The sequence below is a fragment of the Aspergillus japonicus genome, assembly GCF_003184785.1.
Source record: "Aspergillus japonicus CBS 114.51 unplaced genomic scaffold BO86scaffold_53, whole genome shotgun sequence".
NCBI classification, from domain to species: Eukaryota; Fungi; Ascomycota; class Eurotiomycetes; order Eurotiales; family Aspergillaceae; genus Aspergillus; species Aspergillus japonicus.
In genome coordinates, this window is record NW_020291690.1 from 201973 (window position 1) to 215300 (window position 13328).

Here is a 13328-nt window from a genome sequence, read left to right on the forward strand (position 1 = left end):
TTAGCAAGGCTACATTATTTCGCCGATTCAAAAGTAAGCACTAGGAACCACACTAACGCTCAAACTAATGGTGACCCTAGTCGGGATCGAGGCGCAGCACAGCGTACCGAGAAACCCCGCAACGTAAGCAACACAAGCAACACAAGACATGCCAGATCTGACCTAACTATCTGTAGGCACGTTCAATCGTTCCCCACAGGAGCCTCCCTTTCAGTTGATCCGATTCCTGTTTTGCAGTTTGGCCAGTACCGTAGTAGTGACGTGGCCTCGAACCAACTCTTGTGGCCTGCGGCGGGTTTATGGAAACTGACCAGTAAGTGGGCGGCGGATTACTGTCTAAATGTGTGCACTCTATTCCCTGCAAAGACTCTACTGGCTACTAGGTAATGGGAATGTGAATGCTGGTCCACTGTCAGACCCCAGAGGGTCATGTGACCCGTACACCAAGATCAGGGATATAGCTTCTTTACACCTTCTTCTTGTTGATGTCCTTTTTTCTTTCCTTGAATCTACAAAAGCATCCTCAGTTCCCCCTAAGAGGGGCTGGCTCTCGTTTCGATTTTGTATTCCACCATCATTCGTCACATCATGCATTCAACAACTTCCGCCATACTTATAGGAGTTCTCCTCCTGATCAGCGTGCACTTCGTCACACGCCGGCCAAAATCATCTTCTTCCTTGCCCTTACCGCCGGGACCCAAGCCACTGCCTCTCATAGGCAATGTCCATCAAGCTCCCAAGTCCCATGGATGGAGGACCTATCGCCAATGGAATGAACAGTACGGACCCATCGTTCACCTCAACATGCTTGGACAACCGGTCATCATTTTGTCGACCTCGGAAGTAGCCCATGACCTGCTCGCCAAGCGTGGAGCGATTTTTTCCGACCGACCCCGACTGTTTCTCGCGACGGAGCTAGCATTGAAGGGCCTCAACATCCTCATGATGAACTACACCGATCAATTCCGGCATCACCAGCGGCTCCAAGTGTCCGTGCTGAACGCGACTCCAGCAGCCGCATACCTCCCCATCCAGACACTGGAATCCCAGCAGTTGCTGTACGATCTCTTGCAAACAAGCGCCAGTACAGGAATCGACGTCCAAGGGGCGTTCCAGCGGACCACAGCGAGTATCATCCACACCTTACTGTACGGCTTCCGGATCCAGGATCCCAACGATTTCGTCCTTCGTAGCGTAGTCAAGCTCAACGAAGAGTTCTCCGAGTTCATCCAAGTGGGCGCGCACATCGTCGACCAGTTCCCGGTGCTGAACCACCTGCCGGGCTTCCTGGCGCCCTGGAAGGCGAAAGCGGAAAACCACTACCGCACCAAGTATGCCCTGCGTCTCAGCAACTTCCGGCGGGCGCTGGAGGCCTCAGACTCCTGGAACATCGCCCAGCAGTTAAAGGAGGCTGTGGAAAGGGACGATGACCGCGACATGCCGCTGGACGAGCTTGCCTTCGAGCTGGGGACGATGATCGACGCCGCGCTCGACGGCACGACCGACAGCCTGGTGTGGTTCGTGGTGGCGTGTATCACCCAAAACCAGGGCTTCGTCGCCCGGGCCCGCGCCGAACTCGACGCCGTGGTCGGCCCGGACCGGCTGCCGCGGCCTGACGACCAGCCCAGGCTGCCGTACATCACCGCGATCGTCGAGGAGGTGCTCCGGTGGCGGCCGGCCGGCCCGGAGGGCGCGCCGCACCTCAGCCGCGAGGAGACGACCTACCACGGCTACCGCATCCCCAGGGGCTCGGTGGTCGTGGCCAACATCTGGACGATCGCCCGCGAGGAGGCCGTGTTCGGCCCCCACCCCGACGCGTTTATCCCCGAACGCTGGCTAGATGACCACGGAGCATTCCGCTCCTCGCTCCCGGCGCCCGCATTCGGGTACGGACGACGGACCTGCCCCGGGCGGTACTTCGCGCGCAATGTCCTCTGGATCGTGGTGGCGCGGCTGCTCTGGTCGTTCGATATCAGAGCCGGTGTGGCCGCGGAGACGGGCGAGCCGATCCCTGTCGACCCGGAAGCATGCACCTACGGTCTGGTCATGCGCGCGCTGCCCTTCACGGCGCGATTCGTCCCGCGCGGATCGTGGGTGCGTGAGGTGATCGCGCGAGCGGGGGACACGTATGGCACGGATCACACGGCGCTGCTTCGGCAGATTGGGGCGGAGTTTTCAAAGCTGTAATTCAAAGGGCCAGTCCTCAGTATCACTGTGTCTTGTCGGGGTGGCCATAAGCACATAGACCATTTACGATCGATTCACTAATTGAGCTACCCGTCGTTGGTCGATCCTAGCTCATGCCTAGTCCTAGGAACCCGCGTGCAGCTTGGAATGAGTACCAGGGACAGATGCCCCTCGTGTTGAGTGGGCGGAGAAGGGAGAAGAGCAGATAGATGCTATAAGATATCCCTTGGACTGATATGAGCGTTACGTGGCTAGGTGATCTCGTAATCATCATGGATGTGCCCAAGGCGTTCCCGGCCTATTTCTTATCGGGGGAACTTTTCTAGATTCGTAAATCTGATGAAATATTTTCATCTAGCAACATGTCGCACAATAACTCGCCACGGACAATCTTGATTTCCTAGCAACATGACACCTAGTGCGGTACAATTTGGCTTGTGGCTTTTACATTTGGCAGATATTTGTCTAGCCGGATTTTTCAAACTAGTCATTCGATTGTGCCGTAGAGGTGTCTGGGTGTATTTTCGTTGGTTGTATAGGTTACACATTTGTTAAATCTCAGAGAGAGAGGACGAGTTAGGGCTACCCGGGAGATCCTATCATCCGTTGAGTGCAGGGGGATATATATATTTAGTGCACCAGCATGCAGAGGCTACCCAATTGACAAAATCGACCGACCGAATGACAAGAATTGAAAGGCACTATATCCGCCGTGGTGTGCAAGCAGATTTACCACACACAGCTCATAGAGAGCATCCAGGACGATAAACTAACACATATACTCCAGTCCAAGGACACCCCCTGCAAAGGGGTGAGCTTACATCCCCTGGGAGCACGCTGCTACACATTGGCCAAGAACATGTTGCATACTTTTGAGCACGCTTTCAACAATTGGGGCTGTGGTTTAGTGGTATAATATTCCCTTAGCATGGGAGAGGTCCGGGGTTCGATTCCCCGCAGCTCCATCTTTTTTGGCCTTCTGTCATTGTAGACTGACTCCGGGTGGCCAGTTCGACGCGTGGGGATGGCGGGGTTCTTATCGAGTCGGGCTATTATCAGCGTCAAGGATTGTTTCTTTTGCTTTTGCTCACTGGGCCTCCGGTTGTACAAGGACGGCATGGTAGCTGCGGAGCCGTGCTGGGAAAGCCATACATGATGCGGAGATAGACGCCCTGGCAAATGTAGCCGCCTCTTTTGTACACTCACTCCAAGGGGTGCCGAGGCGGGATTTCTCTACCATGGGGTGCTTGCCGTTTTCTGTATGTCTTGTTGAGTGTTGGGCTTCCTTAGGAGCCAGTTCTGTGACCTTGCTACTACAGACCATCTCGGAGTCACGATAGGCATAGGAGAAGGATGGGAGGGAATAGGGGAACCTAAGATATGGAGTCTGGGTAACGGAGCCACGAGGGACAAAACAGAGAACCTCCCTTTGTAGTGGGCAGATTGCCGAAACCGACTACAAGAAACATGGACCACAGATCGCAAGACTTGCCACAAGAGCAATCCAGCCTGCCACCCCATCTCAAACTTCAAAAGCCGGTCATAACCATGAGATACGCAGACACCCCCCTAAACATCCGCAATCAACCCCTTCTTCTCCCGCCTCCCCATGAAGCTAAAGTACCAGGTCGGTTCGCCATGCTTGATCCGGCAATCCTCATCGTACCGATCGCGTGGCAGCATATACGCCCAATAATCCCGGTCCCGGTCCCCACCCTTGTGCAGATTCTTGGTCAGATCCATGCAATCCAGACACAGCCCGTCGAAGTACGCCTCGACGCGCTTCGCAGCGCCGGCCACCACAGCTTTCCAGTCATGTTCGCAGAAGCAACAATCCACCGGCTTTTTGGTCTCAGGGTCCGTGTACCCGCGCATCTTGCTTGCATCGAACCGCTTCATGCGGAAGACCAGATCGTCGATGCTGCAGTGCCGCATGCAGTCCTCAAACGGCCAGACGCTGATGCGCTGCAGCTCGCGGAAGAACTCGAAGACGGTGCGCTCGCAGCAGGGGGCGGAGGAGACTTGTAGGATCCTCGCGATCCGGTCGAACAGGCCTTTGTGCGCGATGTTGCGGAGGCGGCCGCGGACGGCGTTCATTTGCTCTGCGGGGCAGGTCTGCGCGTTAGCTCTGATCTCCAAAAGAAAGGACGTAGCAAGAATGCCCGGTGAATCTGAGGAAACGGATACGCACGCAGAATCCGGGGCGGCAGATGCATTTGATCGACCTTCGTGGGGTTGCGCTCGGTGATATGCGTCTCACTCCTGTAGACCAGGGACTGGGTCGCCTCGGCGAAGAGGGCCGCATGGTCGGTCGCCCAGCTCGGGTACAGGGTTTGGCGGTAGTAGATCCGCTCGTCGCGGCCATAAAGCGTGTCGATCTGAGTTGCGGCGTGTTTCGCCCACGATGCAAACCAACCCCTAAACTCCTTCGGGTTGAGGCCGTACTTGTCGCAGGCGAGCACCAGGTGCCACACGTCCGCGACGGAGACCTCCGTCACGCTCATCGCGCCCAAGGTCCCGTGGAGCTTGCGCAGCAGGATCTCCATGGCGACGATGTGGTCGTTCTGCAACGTGACGGAGTCACTGTCGGATTCCATCCAGCGGTGTCCGGTCAGCATATTCTGGAAGTACTGGCATTCGTTGATGAGCGTGGCGCGGTTGACTGCGATGGTCTTGCTTTTGGGGGCCTGGGGCTCCTTTTCCTCGCTTTTGGGAGGCTTTTCGATGATCACGATCTTGAGATCGGATGGGCTCGTGATTGAGATGGGGTCGTGGTTTTCGAGGGAGGCCATTGGGACGATTTGAAAGGTGAGCAATCCGTCTATGGGAGCTGGGTTGTTGATAAAGGGAAGGCAGGCGGATACTCGATGGCTGGGAGGAGCAGCCTTGGGGGGTTGAGAACGTCTGTGGAGGAGACTTTGAGGGTGTTCTTCTAGAAGAAAAATAACAAGGTGATGTAGAAGGGACAGCAATAGACCTACAAGTGCGTGTTATGTTAAAGAAGAAAAAAAGTAAGCCACACCTAGCTGCATGCTTGTTATCACTTTTGCCTCTGTTTATTCACTATATGTCACCGACTTTCGGTTATTCACCCGCTGTCTGCTCAGCAGAGGTTCGAGATTTCATATAATATAAATAGTCCATGGGGTGTTTAATTATTGGAGCTGCTACAGGGCTGCAGACAAACACCCGTTGCTATAGGGAATATGTGGTACCAGTTGGCCCGAAACAGTGTTCATGATGGCATGACAAACCGCAAGAGATAAGCACAGTGTGGAAGCCAGCAACTCGACAGGCATGTTAACCACTGGCTAGATCAACCAATATTCCCGGTCTGTACGATATAGGCAGCTTCCGAGTAATCCACTACAACTCACAACAGAGTGGCTACCAACACCGAGCATGCCGATTGCGCGACCACTATACTGGTCTGCAGACTCCACATAACCCTTTTATCACGCCCCAAAAGACGATAAGTCCGTGCCCGTTCTCGCATACTTCACGATATCACCCCGCTCCACAAGCCACACGCCAGAACCGTCATCCCCCTTACCCGAGATCTCCTCCAAGCCTCTCAGTCCACAATTCACAGCAGCCTCAGCAATAACACCAGCATCCTGACCAAGCGTATCCCTCCAAGAAGGCGCCACCTTCCCGATCCCCTGCACCACGGACTGTGCGATCCATTCCTCGGGACGACTCTCCACACGATTCCCTAATATGATCCCTGGACGAAGAATAACGGTCCTCTCAAACTGCAACGCTTTTAGGTCGGCTTCAATGCGACCCTTCATGCGGGCATATGGGATCCATGAATTCTCGTTGGCCGTGGACGAAGAGACCAGGACACACACCCGACAGCCCGCTTGTCGGGTGGCCTGTGCCAGCTCGAGCTGTAGGCCGTGGTCTATGCGCGACTGGGCCTCGAGACTGCCGCCGACAGCGGCGCGGGTCGTGCCGAACGCGGAGAAGAGGATCGTGGGTCGTTGCTGCGCGGAAGGCCGCGTGATCTGGGCAACCCACTGGGCTGGGTCTGGGGAGACGAAGGCGTGGACTTTGTTCGACGAGGATGCCTCCGGAGGGCTGCGGCGAGAAAAGGTGTTTATTGAGGCGATGGCCTCGCTGGCGATGAGGTTTCGGAGGATGTGAGATCCCTGTTGTTTCCCCAGAGAGGGGCGTCAGTAGATGTTCGGAATGGGGCACACGGTATTCTGTACCAGGATATGATGCTAAAATAGCCAGGAGAGCATGGTCGGGGCTTACCACTAGTCCGGTACAACCTATGAGGACAGCTGATGCCATTGCTGAGAGTATCTTAAACCAGGTTTCTTAGTAAATTGGACGAATGTGGCCATGAAGAAGGGGTAGAGATAGAGACAGAGAAGGGAGGTCACAACGCATGATTGCAACTTGAGGGTCAGGTTGATGAGGAAGTGTTTTGCCGATGCACGCCGGCAGACTTCTCCACTCTACTCTGGCAATTCTGCGCCTTAGGAATGCCAAATGCCGGCAGGAAGCCGGGGCAGGGTGGGTGTACTGTAGATATCAGATAACCTGTCGGAAGACCCTGGTTCCGTCCCCACCGCTCCGGACTGCGGCTACTTCCGACCATCCGAGTTCCCGAGTGGGGTACCGGGACGGAGGTTGGATCCCTAGTATGTGCCACCACACTCTGGTTTGAAATATCAGGAAGGTAGCCCGTACTCTAACTCTGCATGCTATGGTCTAGAATCAAGTGAAGATCTTTTGGAGATGAGATACCTATAGCAAGTTATAGGCAGTCTCTACAACTGCTGTGAGCTACTATGGTCCACTTGGCAAGGTTCAATTGATTTTCAGGTATAGGAGATGGCATCTCTCGCCCCAAGGGCTGCATTGTGGAAGCTCCAGAAGGGGGCTAAGGTCTTGAAGATATCAGAGCGAGGCTGGTTCCACTGCTCAGTCTCGTGACAGGTATTATCCAGGCGAAAGAGTTCTACTTGGAAGGTCCGAGAAAGAAAAGAAGTCTAAAAACTGAGAGCTCTGTTCATTCTCGGTAAAACTTGCGCGAATCCCATGGTTTTCACGTCATCTCAAAAAGATTCTGAGTTCTATGAGAGTCAATTCATCCCTGGCGCAATCTATGTTCACCAAAACCCTGAATATTATAGATAACCAGGACTTCTTATCAACAGACAGCCGAACAAGCAAAATACCGAGATCTGAAAGGTATCATACTGTGATGTACAGCCCTCTGCTCAGCACTAACTCAGTTCCCACCAGAAACCGTAGGTTTGTATATGCGAAAGCTGATGCGGGACGGCTTCCTCTCGCTCCTTTTCGGACTCTTTTTTGTACTGCAAAGCTTCCGCAAGATGCATTGGCCAGGGTCCTGTTTCCTCCATGACCATGTCCATCAACTCCGGGGGGAGAGTCGAGAGCGGAGTCGTGCTTACCTTCGCCAATACCGCATTGCGCCACCAATCATGCTGCTGCGGGGGCACATTCCGAGTCGAGCAGATGCGATAGTGGGGATCCACCAGCCACAGGACGACGCACCGCTGATGGCCCGGGCGGCTCGGGTCGAGCAAGGAGAACGGAAGCCTCTTGTATCGCAAGGCATTGGGCCACATGAGAAAACGACCTTGAGTGACGGCGACGGACCCTAGCGTTTGCAGCGGCAGAGCGTTTGGGTCTTCGCCCGGTCCCGGAGAGGGAGGGATTCCGTAGAGTTTGTAGATGCAGAAGGGGTCCGGTTGATGGCCGGATATGTGCAAACAGTCCCGTTGTTGGTAAGAGATGCGGGATTCTGTGATGTTTTCCGCGCTATAGCAGAAGTGTGCGGTGGCGACAATATGCTCGTTGAGCATCCCGTCCACGTGGAATTCTGGATCTCCGGGGTATACATGGGCCCCATCATCACCACAGTCCTCGGGCGTCAGATCGATGCTGAAGACTTGAACAATCACCTGCAGCCCCTGTTTGCGGAACTGATCTTCGAGCGACACCGAATAGTAGTCGTGATTTCGAGGCGAGTCGAACTTGTGGTCCCATAGCCATGGCCCGAAGATCGGGTTCGCGGTCTGGCCTCTTTTCCAGTCTTCATACGTATAGGAAATCCCGGGCTCGGGGTATGAGAACCGATGCAGTCGCCTGAACTTTGCCCGGATAATCTCCTCAACGTGTGCAGGGGACGCCCACATCTCCGGCGTCATCCAAGCCAGAAGATCCTCCGTCTCAGGGGGATCCCCGGGCTCGGGTGCGAAGACACGGTACTTGGGATCCACATCAGGCAATATCAAATACTCTCGCACCTTGGTGCAGTAACTCTCCCATTGCTCAGGAGACCAGGCGCGTCGAGTAATCTCTTGATTCCACACAACTGGGAGAATGTCCTCCGGCGGTTCTACATCCATAAGACATTCTTCTTCTCGGTCAGTCACGCCATAGGTATAGATACGCCGAGGCATGCGCCCGCCAGTGCCTTTGACTAGGACCTTATTCCACGATCCTATTGCATAAGAAATAAGTTTCTCGATTGCAGAATAGGCCTGAGTATGGCTTGGGTGGAGATTGTTGATATACGAGGTGATCCGTACTGCCGTCCCCGACGGCTCCGCAAACTCCACCTCGCAAGGTAGCCATTGGAAGCGAAAGGAAACCTGTTGCAACTTGCGGTTATCCTGGAGATAAAAGAGTTCTCGGGGAATCAGGGCCGTTCTGCTCCTGGAGGGATCCTGCACAGGTGCTGTGGCCTGCCTCGGGTCGGTGGAAGGGCAATACAACTGGGAGACTGAGCCGTCCGTGGCGGGAGGAGGAACCCATCCACCATCGCTGAGGACTGTCGTTCTACCATAGACCAGCATGTGTAGCGACGGGTCTACTAGATCGTGAGCGCCACTACCCTTCGTTGTTGTCAGAAGGGGACGTAAAGCTTCTTGGAGCTCATCCCTCAGAGCCTGGTCGTCGCGTTTGCCTACGCCGGAGTCGGCATTGAGAACGATGACATGTCCGGTGTCCCGGAAGCCCTTAGCCTTATCCTGAAGCTCTGCTACACACCAGAGCCATGCCCTTGTCGTGATCAGGTCCATGTCCACGTCCTGATCTGAGTTCGAGTCAAGGCTCGCGTAAGATGAAGATGCCTGTGCACGCCACTGGGCAAGACTTTGTTCGTCAAACACATCGTGTTCCCAGTTCGGAATGTCTGTAATCCGTTCCATGAGTCGCAACATCTGGACCTCAGGTGCGGTGAGCCTGATGGCTCTTCTTGAGTAATGCTCGCGTGCTCCATGCGCAAAGCGTTGGTTGATATCGAACTCATAGTCCAGGGGAATCTCGCGGAATCCTGGCACTCGAAGTGGACATGAGCCAGTGTTATCAAATTGCAAGGGTCGTTCTGTTTGGTCGCTCATATTTGGTTATTTGGTAGCTGGAGATCGAGTTCTGCTTTGTGTTATTGCATGTCTGTCCCCTGCTGAGCCGAGGGGGTGGAGGGGACTGAAGAAGGAAGGAATACATCCGCCGTACTTCAAGAATATATAGGATGTTCTGTCCTTAAATCACTAAAGAAAGGGGGTAATCTCTAACGGGTTAGCCTATTTAGGTGCCCGTTGCGCAATGGCCGGCCTTGTTCCATGTCCAAGATTATCTTTTACTCATGCTCATTTCGTAGCACGTCTTTTTAGGTCTTTTCCTTTGCATCACAGTTGGTCAGATATCAGAATGATTATCAGCGTTAACATATTGTTTGAGCTTTGAGCATACGTAAATGAGAGGGTTGAAAAATAGCTGTCGCCTGGATAACAGAAAGAACAAGAGCAACAAGTGGGACTTTGAGGTATCACAGAGAGGCAAGAACGCTGAAATAACAGGGGAAAGATTCAGAAACTTGAGCTCGAGCATCGCCTGCCACCTCAAACTCTCCCTTCGCGATTCTGCCTCGACTTCGTCTTTCAATGATGGTGGTGATGGCTACCGTCTTTGTGGAATTGAAGATGCCGTTTGCTAGCGAGATTAACTGGGATCTGAGCCGAGTGAAAGGGTCAGTGAAATCACAACAAACGAGCAATCAGAGCTGGGAGAACCAGTCATGTATTATGTAGAGACCTACCATATTAGGAGTGTGCGAAGATGCTGCAGTCTGGTGAATCAGGTAGGAAGAAGATGGCATGAGTGGAGGCCGAACGCTTGGGGAAGGACTGCTCCCCTGACCGCACAAACCATAGGTGAAATTGGGATTGGGTGCTGTTGCAACCGGAGAGTGGCGAAAAAGTTCACATTGCCCACCACTGGTGAAGAGCCAGGTTTGACATGCAGGAAGTATTGAGCATTTGTGGCCACAGTCTGCTGCATTGGTATAGTTGGAGCCGAACGTCAGAGCGGTTCCACTGAAGAAGGCGATGGTATCATGGACGGGGTTATCTAGACAAGCGGTACTTGCGATCGTAGTCGCAGTGAGAGCAAAGACACCCAGGAAGGTAGAGTGAGACAACAACATCTTGGGCTATTCAGGGCCCTCCGGTGCTTCAATGCTGAGATACATGGCCCCTTTATCTCATTTAGGTATATCGTCTCGGGCATGAGGGTTCGTCGGTCATGGTAAAATTAGTCCCGTAGGGAACTATCAGAGTGACTATTCAGGGGGTGTTTGTTGGACTTTGGCACTAGCACAGAATAATCTCCGAGGTCATCGCTGGATAGGAAAATTGTCTAGACTCTTGTGTCATGGTAATAGATATGAGGCATGTGCTTTTAATTAACGCAAACAATAGTTTGCCGGAATGGCCTACAAATTCCGCATAGTCGCCTATTTTACAGTCCCTGGTGGGGCAGGGCCCCAACCACCACGTCCGTTCACCTTGCTGATAAGAGTTTTTTTATGAGCTTGTTTTAGGTAAGAACTCACCAGGGTCCACTGCTCGGTTCTTTAGATGTCCTCCCTGAAAGGCTTGTCTCTACAGAAAATTCGGAGATCTCGGGATAGGGTGCATACCTGAAGGGCTTGGAATGTTGATCTCCGGTTGTCGATGCACCGCACTTCTAAATTACTTGACTTTCCCAGGGTCCTTCGACGGCTGCACATTTTGAAGCAACCTTACTCAGCGGACTTGAGACAAGGGTTTCGTTGATCTTCCGGCAATTTCACCACAGGCAGACACTAGGTAGATTATGCTATTGGTAAGCATTTGACGAGATTGGATGCTGCTAATGAAAGCAACAGTTCTACCACTATTATAACTACCCCTTTTTACCGAGCTCGCGTGGAATTGCGGCAAAGAGACGCTATTCCGGATCCAGACGAGAATCTAATATACCTAACCCTAATCTACTTACTAGTAGGATGCATTACCTCGCAATAAGACCCCCGCAGTCGGGGTCCCTCGTGTTCTACCCCACCGTAGACTCTGTATACTAGACTAGATCTATAAGGCTTACCGAGCACTACTGGAACTATGCCAGCACTCATGTCCGCAAACCAATACAGGCATAGATTGGGGTGAAAACTGAGACATTACCCCTATACTTCCGTGGAAAACGAACAGCTGGCCAGTCCTGAATTAACAGTACGGTTTCTCGGCACTAGCTGTAACCTAGCACACCCTGACTTCTGGCGATTAAGGTACCGTACAATACCACCCATTCCAACCTGGTCTAGCTCTTCAGTTTCTACAAATCGTCGCGATGTTTGAGTATTGGACTTGATTCCACTATTATTTTCCATCCATTGCCTACGTACACTGCCAAGAGCCACGGTCACCGGACATCGAAAAGTCCATACAGTTTACCCTCCGCTATCTCACCCAGTTTTCCATGACTAATCTAACTTTATGACCCTGAAAATTTGGTTTACATGAAGTAAAAGTTTTGTGCCAATCGAAAGGAAACAACTGCAGAGAGAGCAGGCCAAGAGACAGAAGATTTGGATGAAGAAAATAAGGGGGAACTTGGGACAGGGAAAAAGAACCAGGACAGAAGCTAGTAGATGAAGCGGTCTCTCGAGTACTCGGGCTATGGACTCATGAACAGCCTGCTTCGAGCGATGCCACCGACCGCTTATACAGGTCTGCAAGTGCTTGATGTGATCGATATCGACTGTTCCCAGGCACGGCCTGCGCCCAGCGCAGAAATTCCCTGTACGTGTCACCAACTCCCGCCAAGTCTCCGGTTGCTGTCTGCAATGCCATGCTGGCATAGTCCAGATCCGTGTACACAATGTGTAGTGATGGCGACACGGTTCTATCTTCGTCCAATATTCGTTGGGTGATATCCAGGGTAATGGACGGGTACTTCTTCGCAAAGGCTTCCGCTTTGTAGCCGATCAGTCCTGCCTCTCCTTGGATGACCAGCTCAGTGAGCCGAACAGCCTGTGCCCATTTCAAGGCCACCGTTGCTTTGGCCACCAAGTCCGCGGATGGTACAACCGCTCGAGCAGTTTGTATTTTGTTAACGACCGCGGTGATTAGCTGTCCCATGTTGCCTTCCCCGTTCTTGATTATCACGTCTTTTTGCAAGAAAGAGCCGTCGTAATTCCAGGCTCGGTCAATATCTAGGGCTGTGTCATAAACGTTGGGGCTGGTAGTCGCCCCGCGAGTTGTGGGCGTGAGCTTTTTCAGCAGATAAGGGTTCATAATCTTTTCGATAAACTCCAGCAGGGTGCAGTCTTTATTGATGCAATCACCCCCAATGGTAGCCTCATATGGCACGCCGTCTGCGGCCGCTCTGGCAGCGGCAGCAGCATCGATTTGGTAGGCGTAGTAAAAGAAGATGGCTTCAAAAGGTCCGGTGAACCCGGAACAATGTGCAAGGTTGATGGAAGCACCCAGAATAAATATAGAAAAGATTAACTTCATTTTAGGTAGCTTCAAAAGAGGAAGAAGGGTCGGGGAGTATTCGTTCCAGTGCAATCGTAGAATTAAAATCAGCTTCTTGCTAGACGATAAGGCAGGAAATAAACTAAGGCAGAGCATCATACCGAGAAAGCTATCAGCGATGCCTATTTATCTTCGGGTCATATTTTTCTCTCCCTCAGAGGGAGGATGGAGCTCAGTCATGGTCGATTTAGACATTTGCGACCAGAATCCGTTATTGGTGCGTAAAGCCGATTTGAGCGCCGGCGTGCTACTAGTCCATGGAGCCTCAATCAAGAAAAAGGAACCAAGTCC

General features: G+C 52.8%; 5 protein-coding genes and 1 non-coding gene across 6 annotated transcripts; 2 read left to right on the forward strand and 4 right to left on the reverse strand.

Moving 5' to 3' along the window:
• The first annotated feature begins 375 nt into the window (after positions 1–375).
• On the forward strand, positions 376–2362 carry BO86DRAFT_174690 (cytochrome P450). The gene has a single exon (XM_025666534.1). The coding sequence runs from the start codon at positions 589–591 to the stop codon at positions 2185–2187; it is 1599 nt and encodes a 532-aa protein (XP_025524708.1). The 5' UTR covers positions 376–588; the 3' UTR covers positions 2188–2362.
• Positions 2363–3080: 718 nt separating this feature from the next.
• Positions 3081–3152, forward strand: BO86DRAFT_t237. The gene has a single exon. It is a non-coding gene; the product is annotated as a tRNA-Ala (tRNA).
• A 604-nt stretch (positions 3153–3756) lies between these two features.
• On the reverse strand, positions 3757–5486 carry BO86DRAFT_421334 (uncharacterized protein; the record flags this gene model as incomplete). The annotated part of the gene is made up of 4 exons (XM_025675275.1): positions 3757–4289; positions 4379–4849; positions 5169–5239; positions 5377–5486. 4 exons carry the CDS (start codon positions 5484–5486, stop codon positions 3757–3759), a joined length of 1185 nt encoding a protein of 394 aa, XP_025524709.1.
• On the reverse strand, positions 5477–6675 carry BO86DRAFT_344627 (uncharacterized protein). The gene is made up of 2 exons (XM_025669177.1): positions 6451–6675; positions 5477–6341 (listed from the first exon to the last, which is right to left on the reverse strand). The coding sequence occupies exons 1-2, from the start codon at positions 6487–6489 to the stop codon at positions 5643–5645; spliced, it is 738 nt and encodes a 245-aa protein (XP_025524710.1). The 5' UTR covers positions 6490–6675; the 3' UTR covers positions 5477–5642.
• Positions 6676–7430: 755 nt separating this feature from the next.
• BO86DRAFT_319918 (DUF4246 domain-containing protein) lies at positions 7431–10663 on the reverse strand (the record flags this gene model as incomplete). The annotated part of the gene is made up of 3 exons (XM_025668268.1): positions 7431–9573; positions 9998–10084; positions 10251–10663. 3 exons carry the CDS (start codon positions 10661–10663, stop codon positions 7431–7433), a joined length of 2643 nt encoding a protein of 880 aa, XP_025524711.1.
• Positions 10664–12182: 1519 nt separating this feature from the next.
• Positions 12183–13016, reverse strand: BO86DRAFT_319972 (uncharacterized protein; the record flags this gene model as incomplete). Its single annotated transcript, XM_025668271.1, has 1 exon — positions 12183–13016. The coding sequence occupies one exon, from the start codon at positions 13014–13016 to the stop codon at positions 12183–12185; it is 834 nt and encodes a 277-aa protein (XP_025524712.1).
• Positions 13017–13328: the final 312 nt, after the last annotated feature.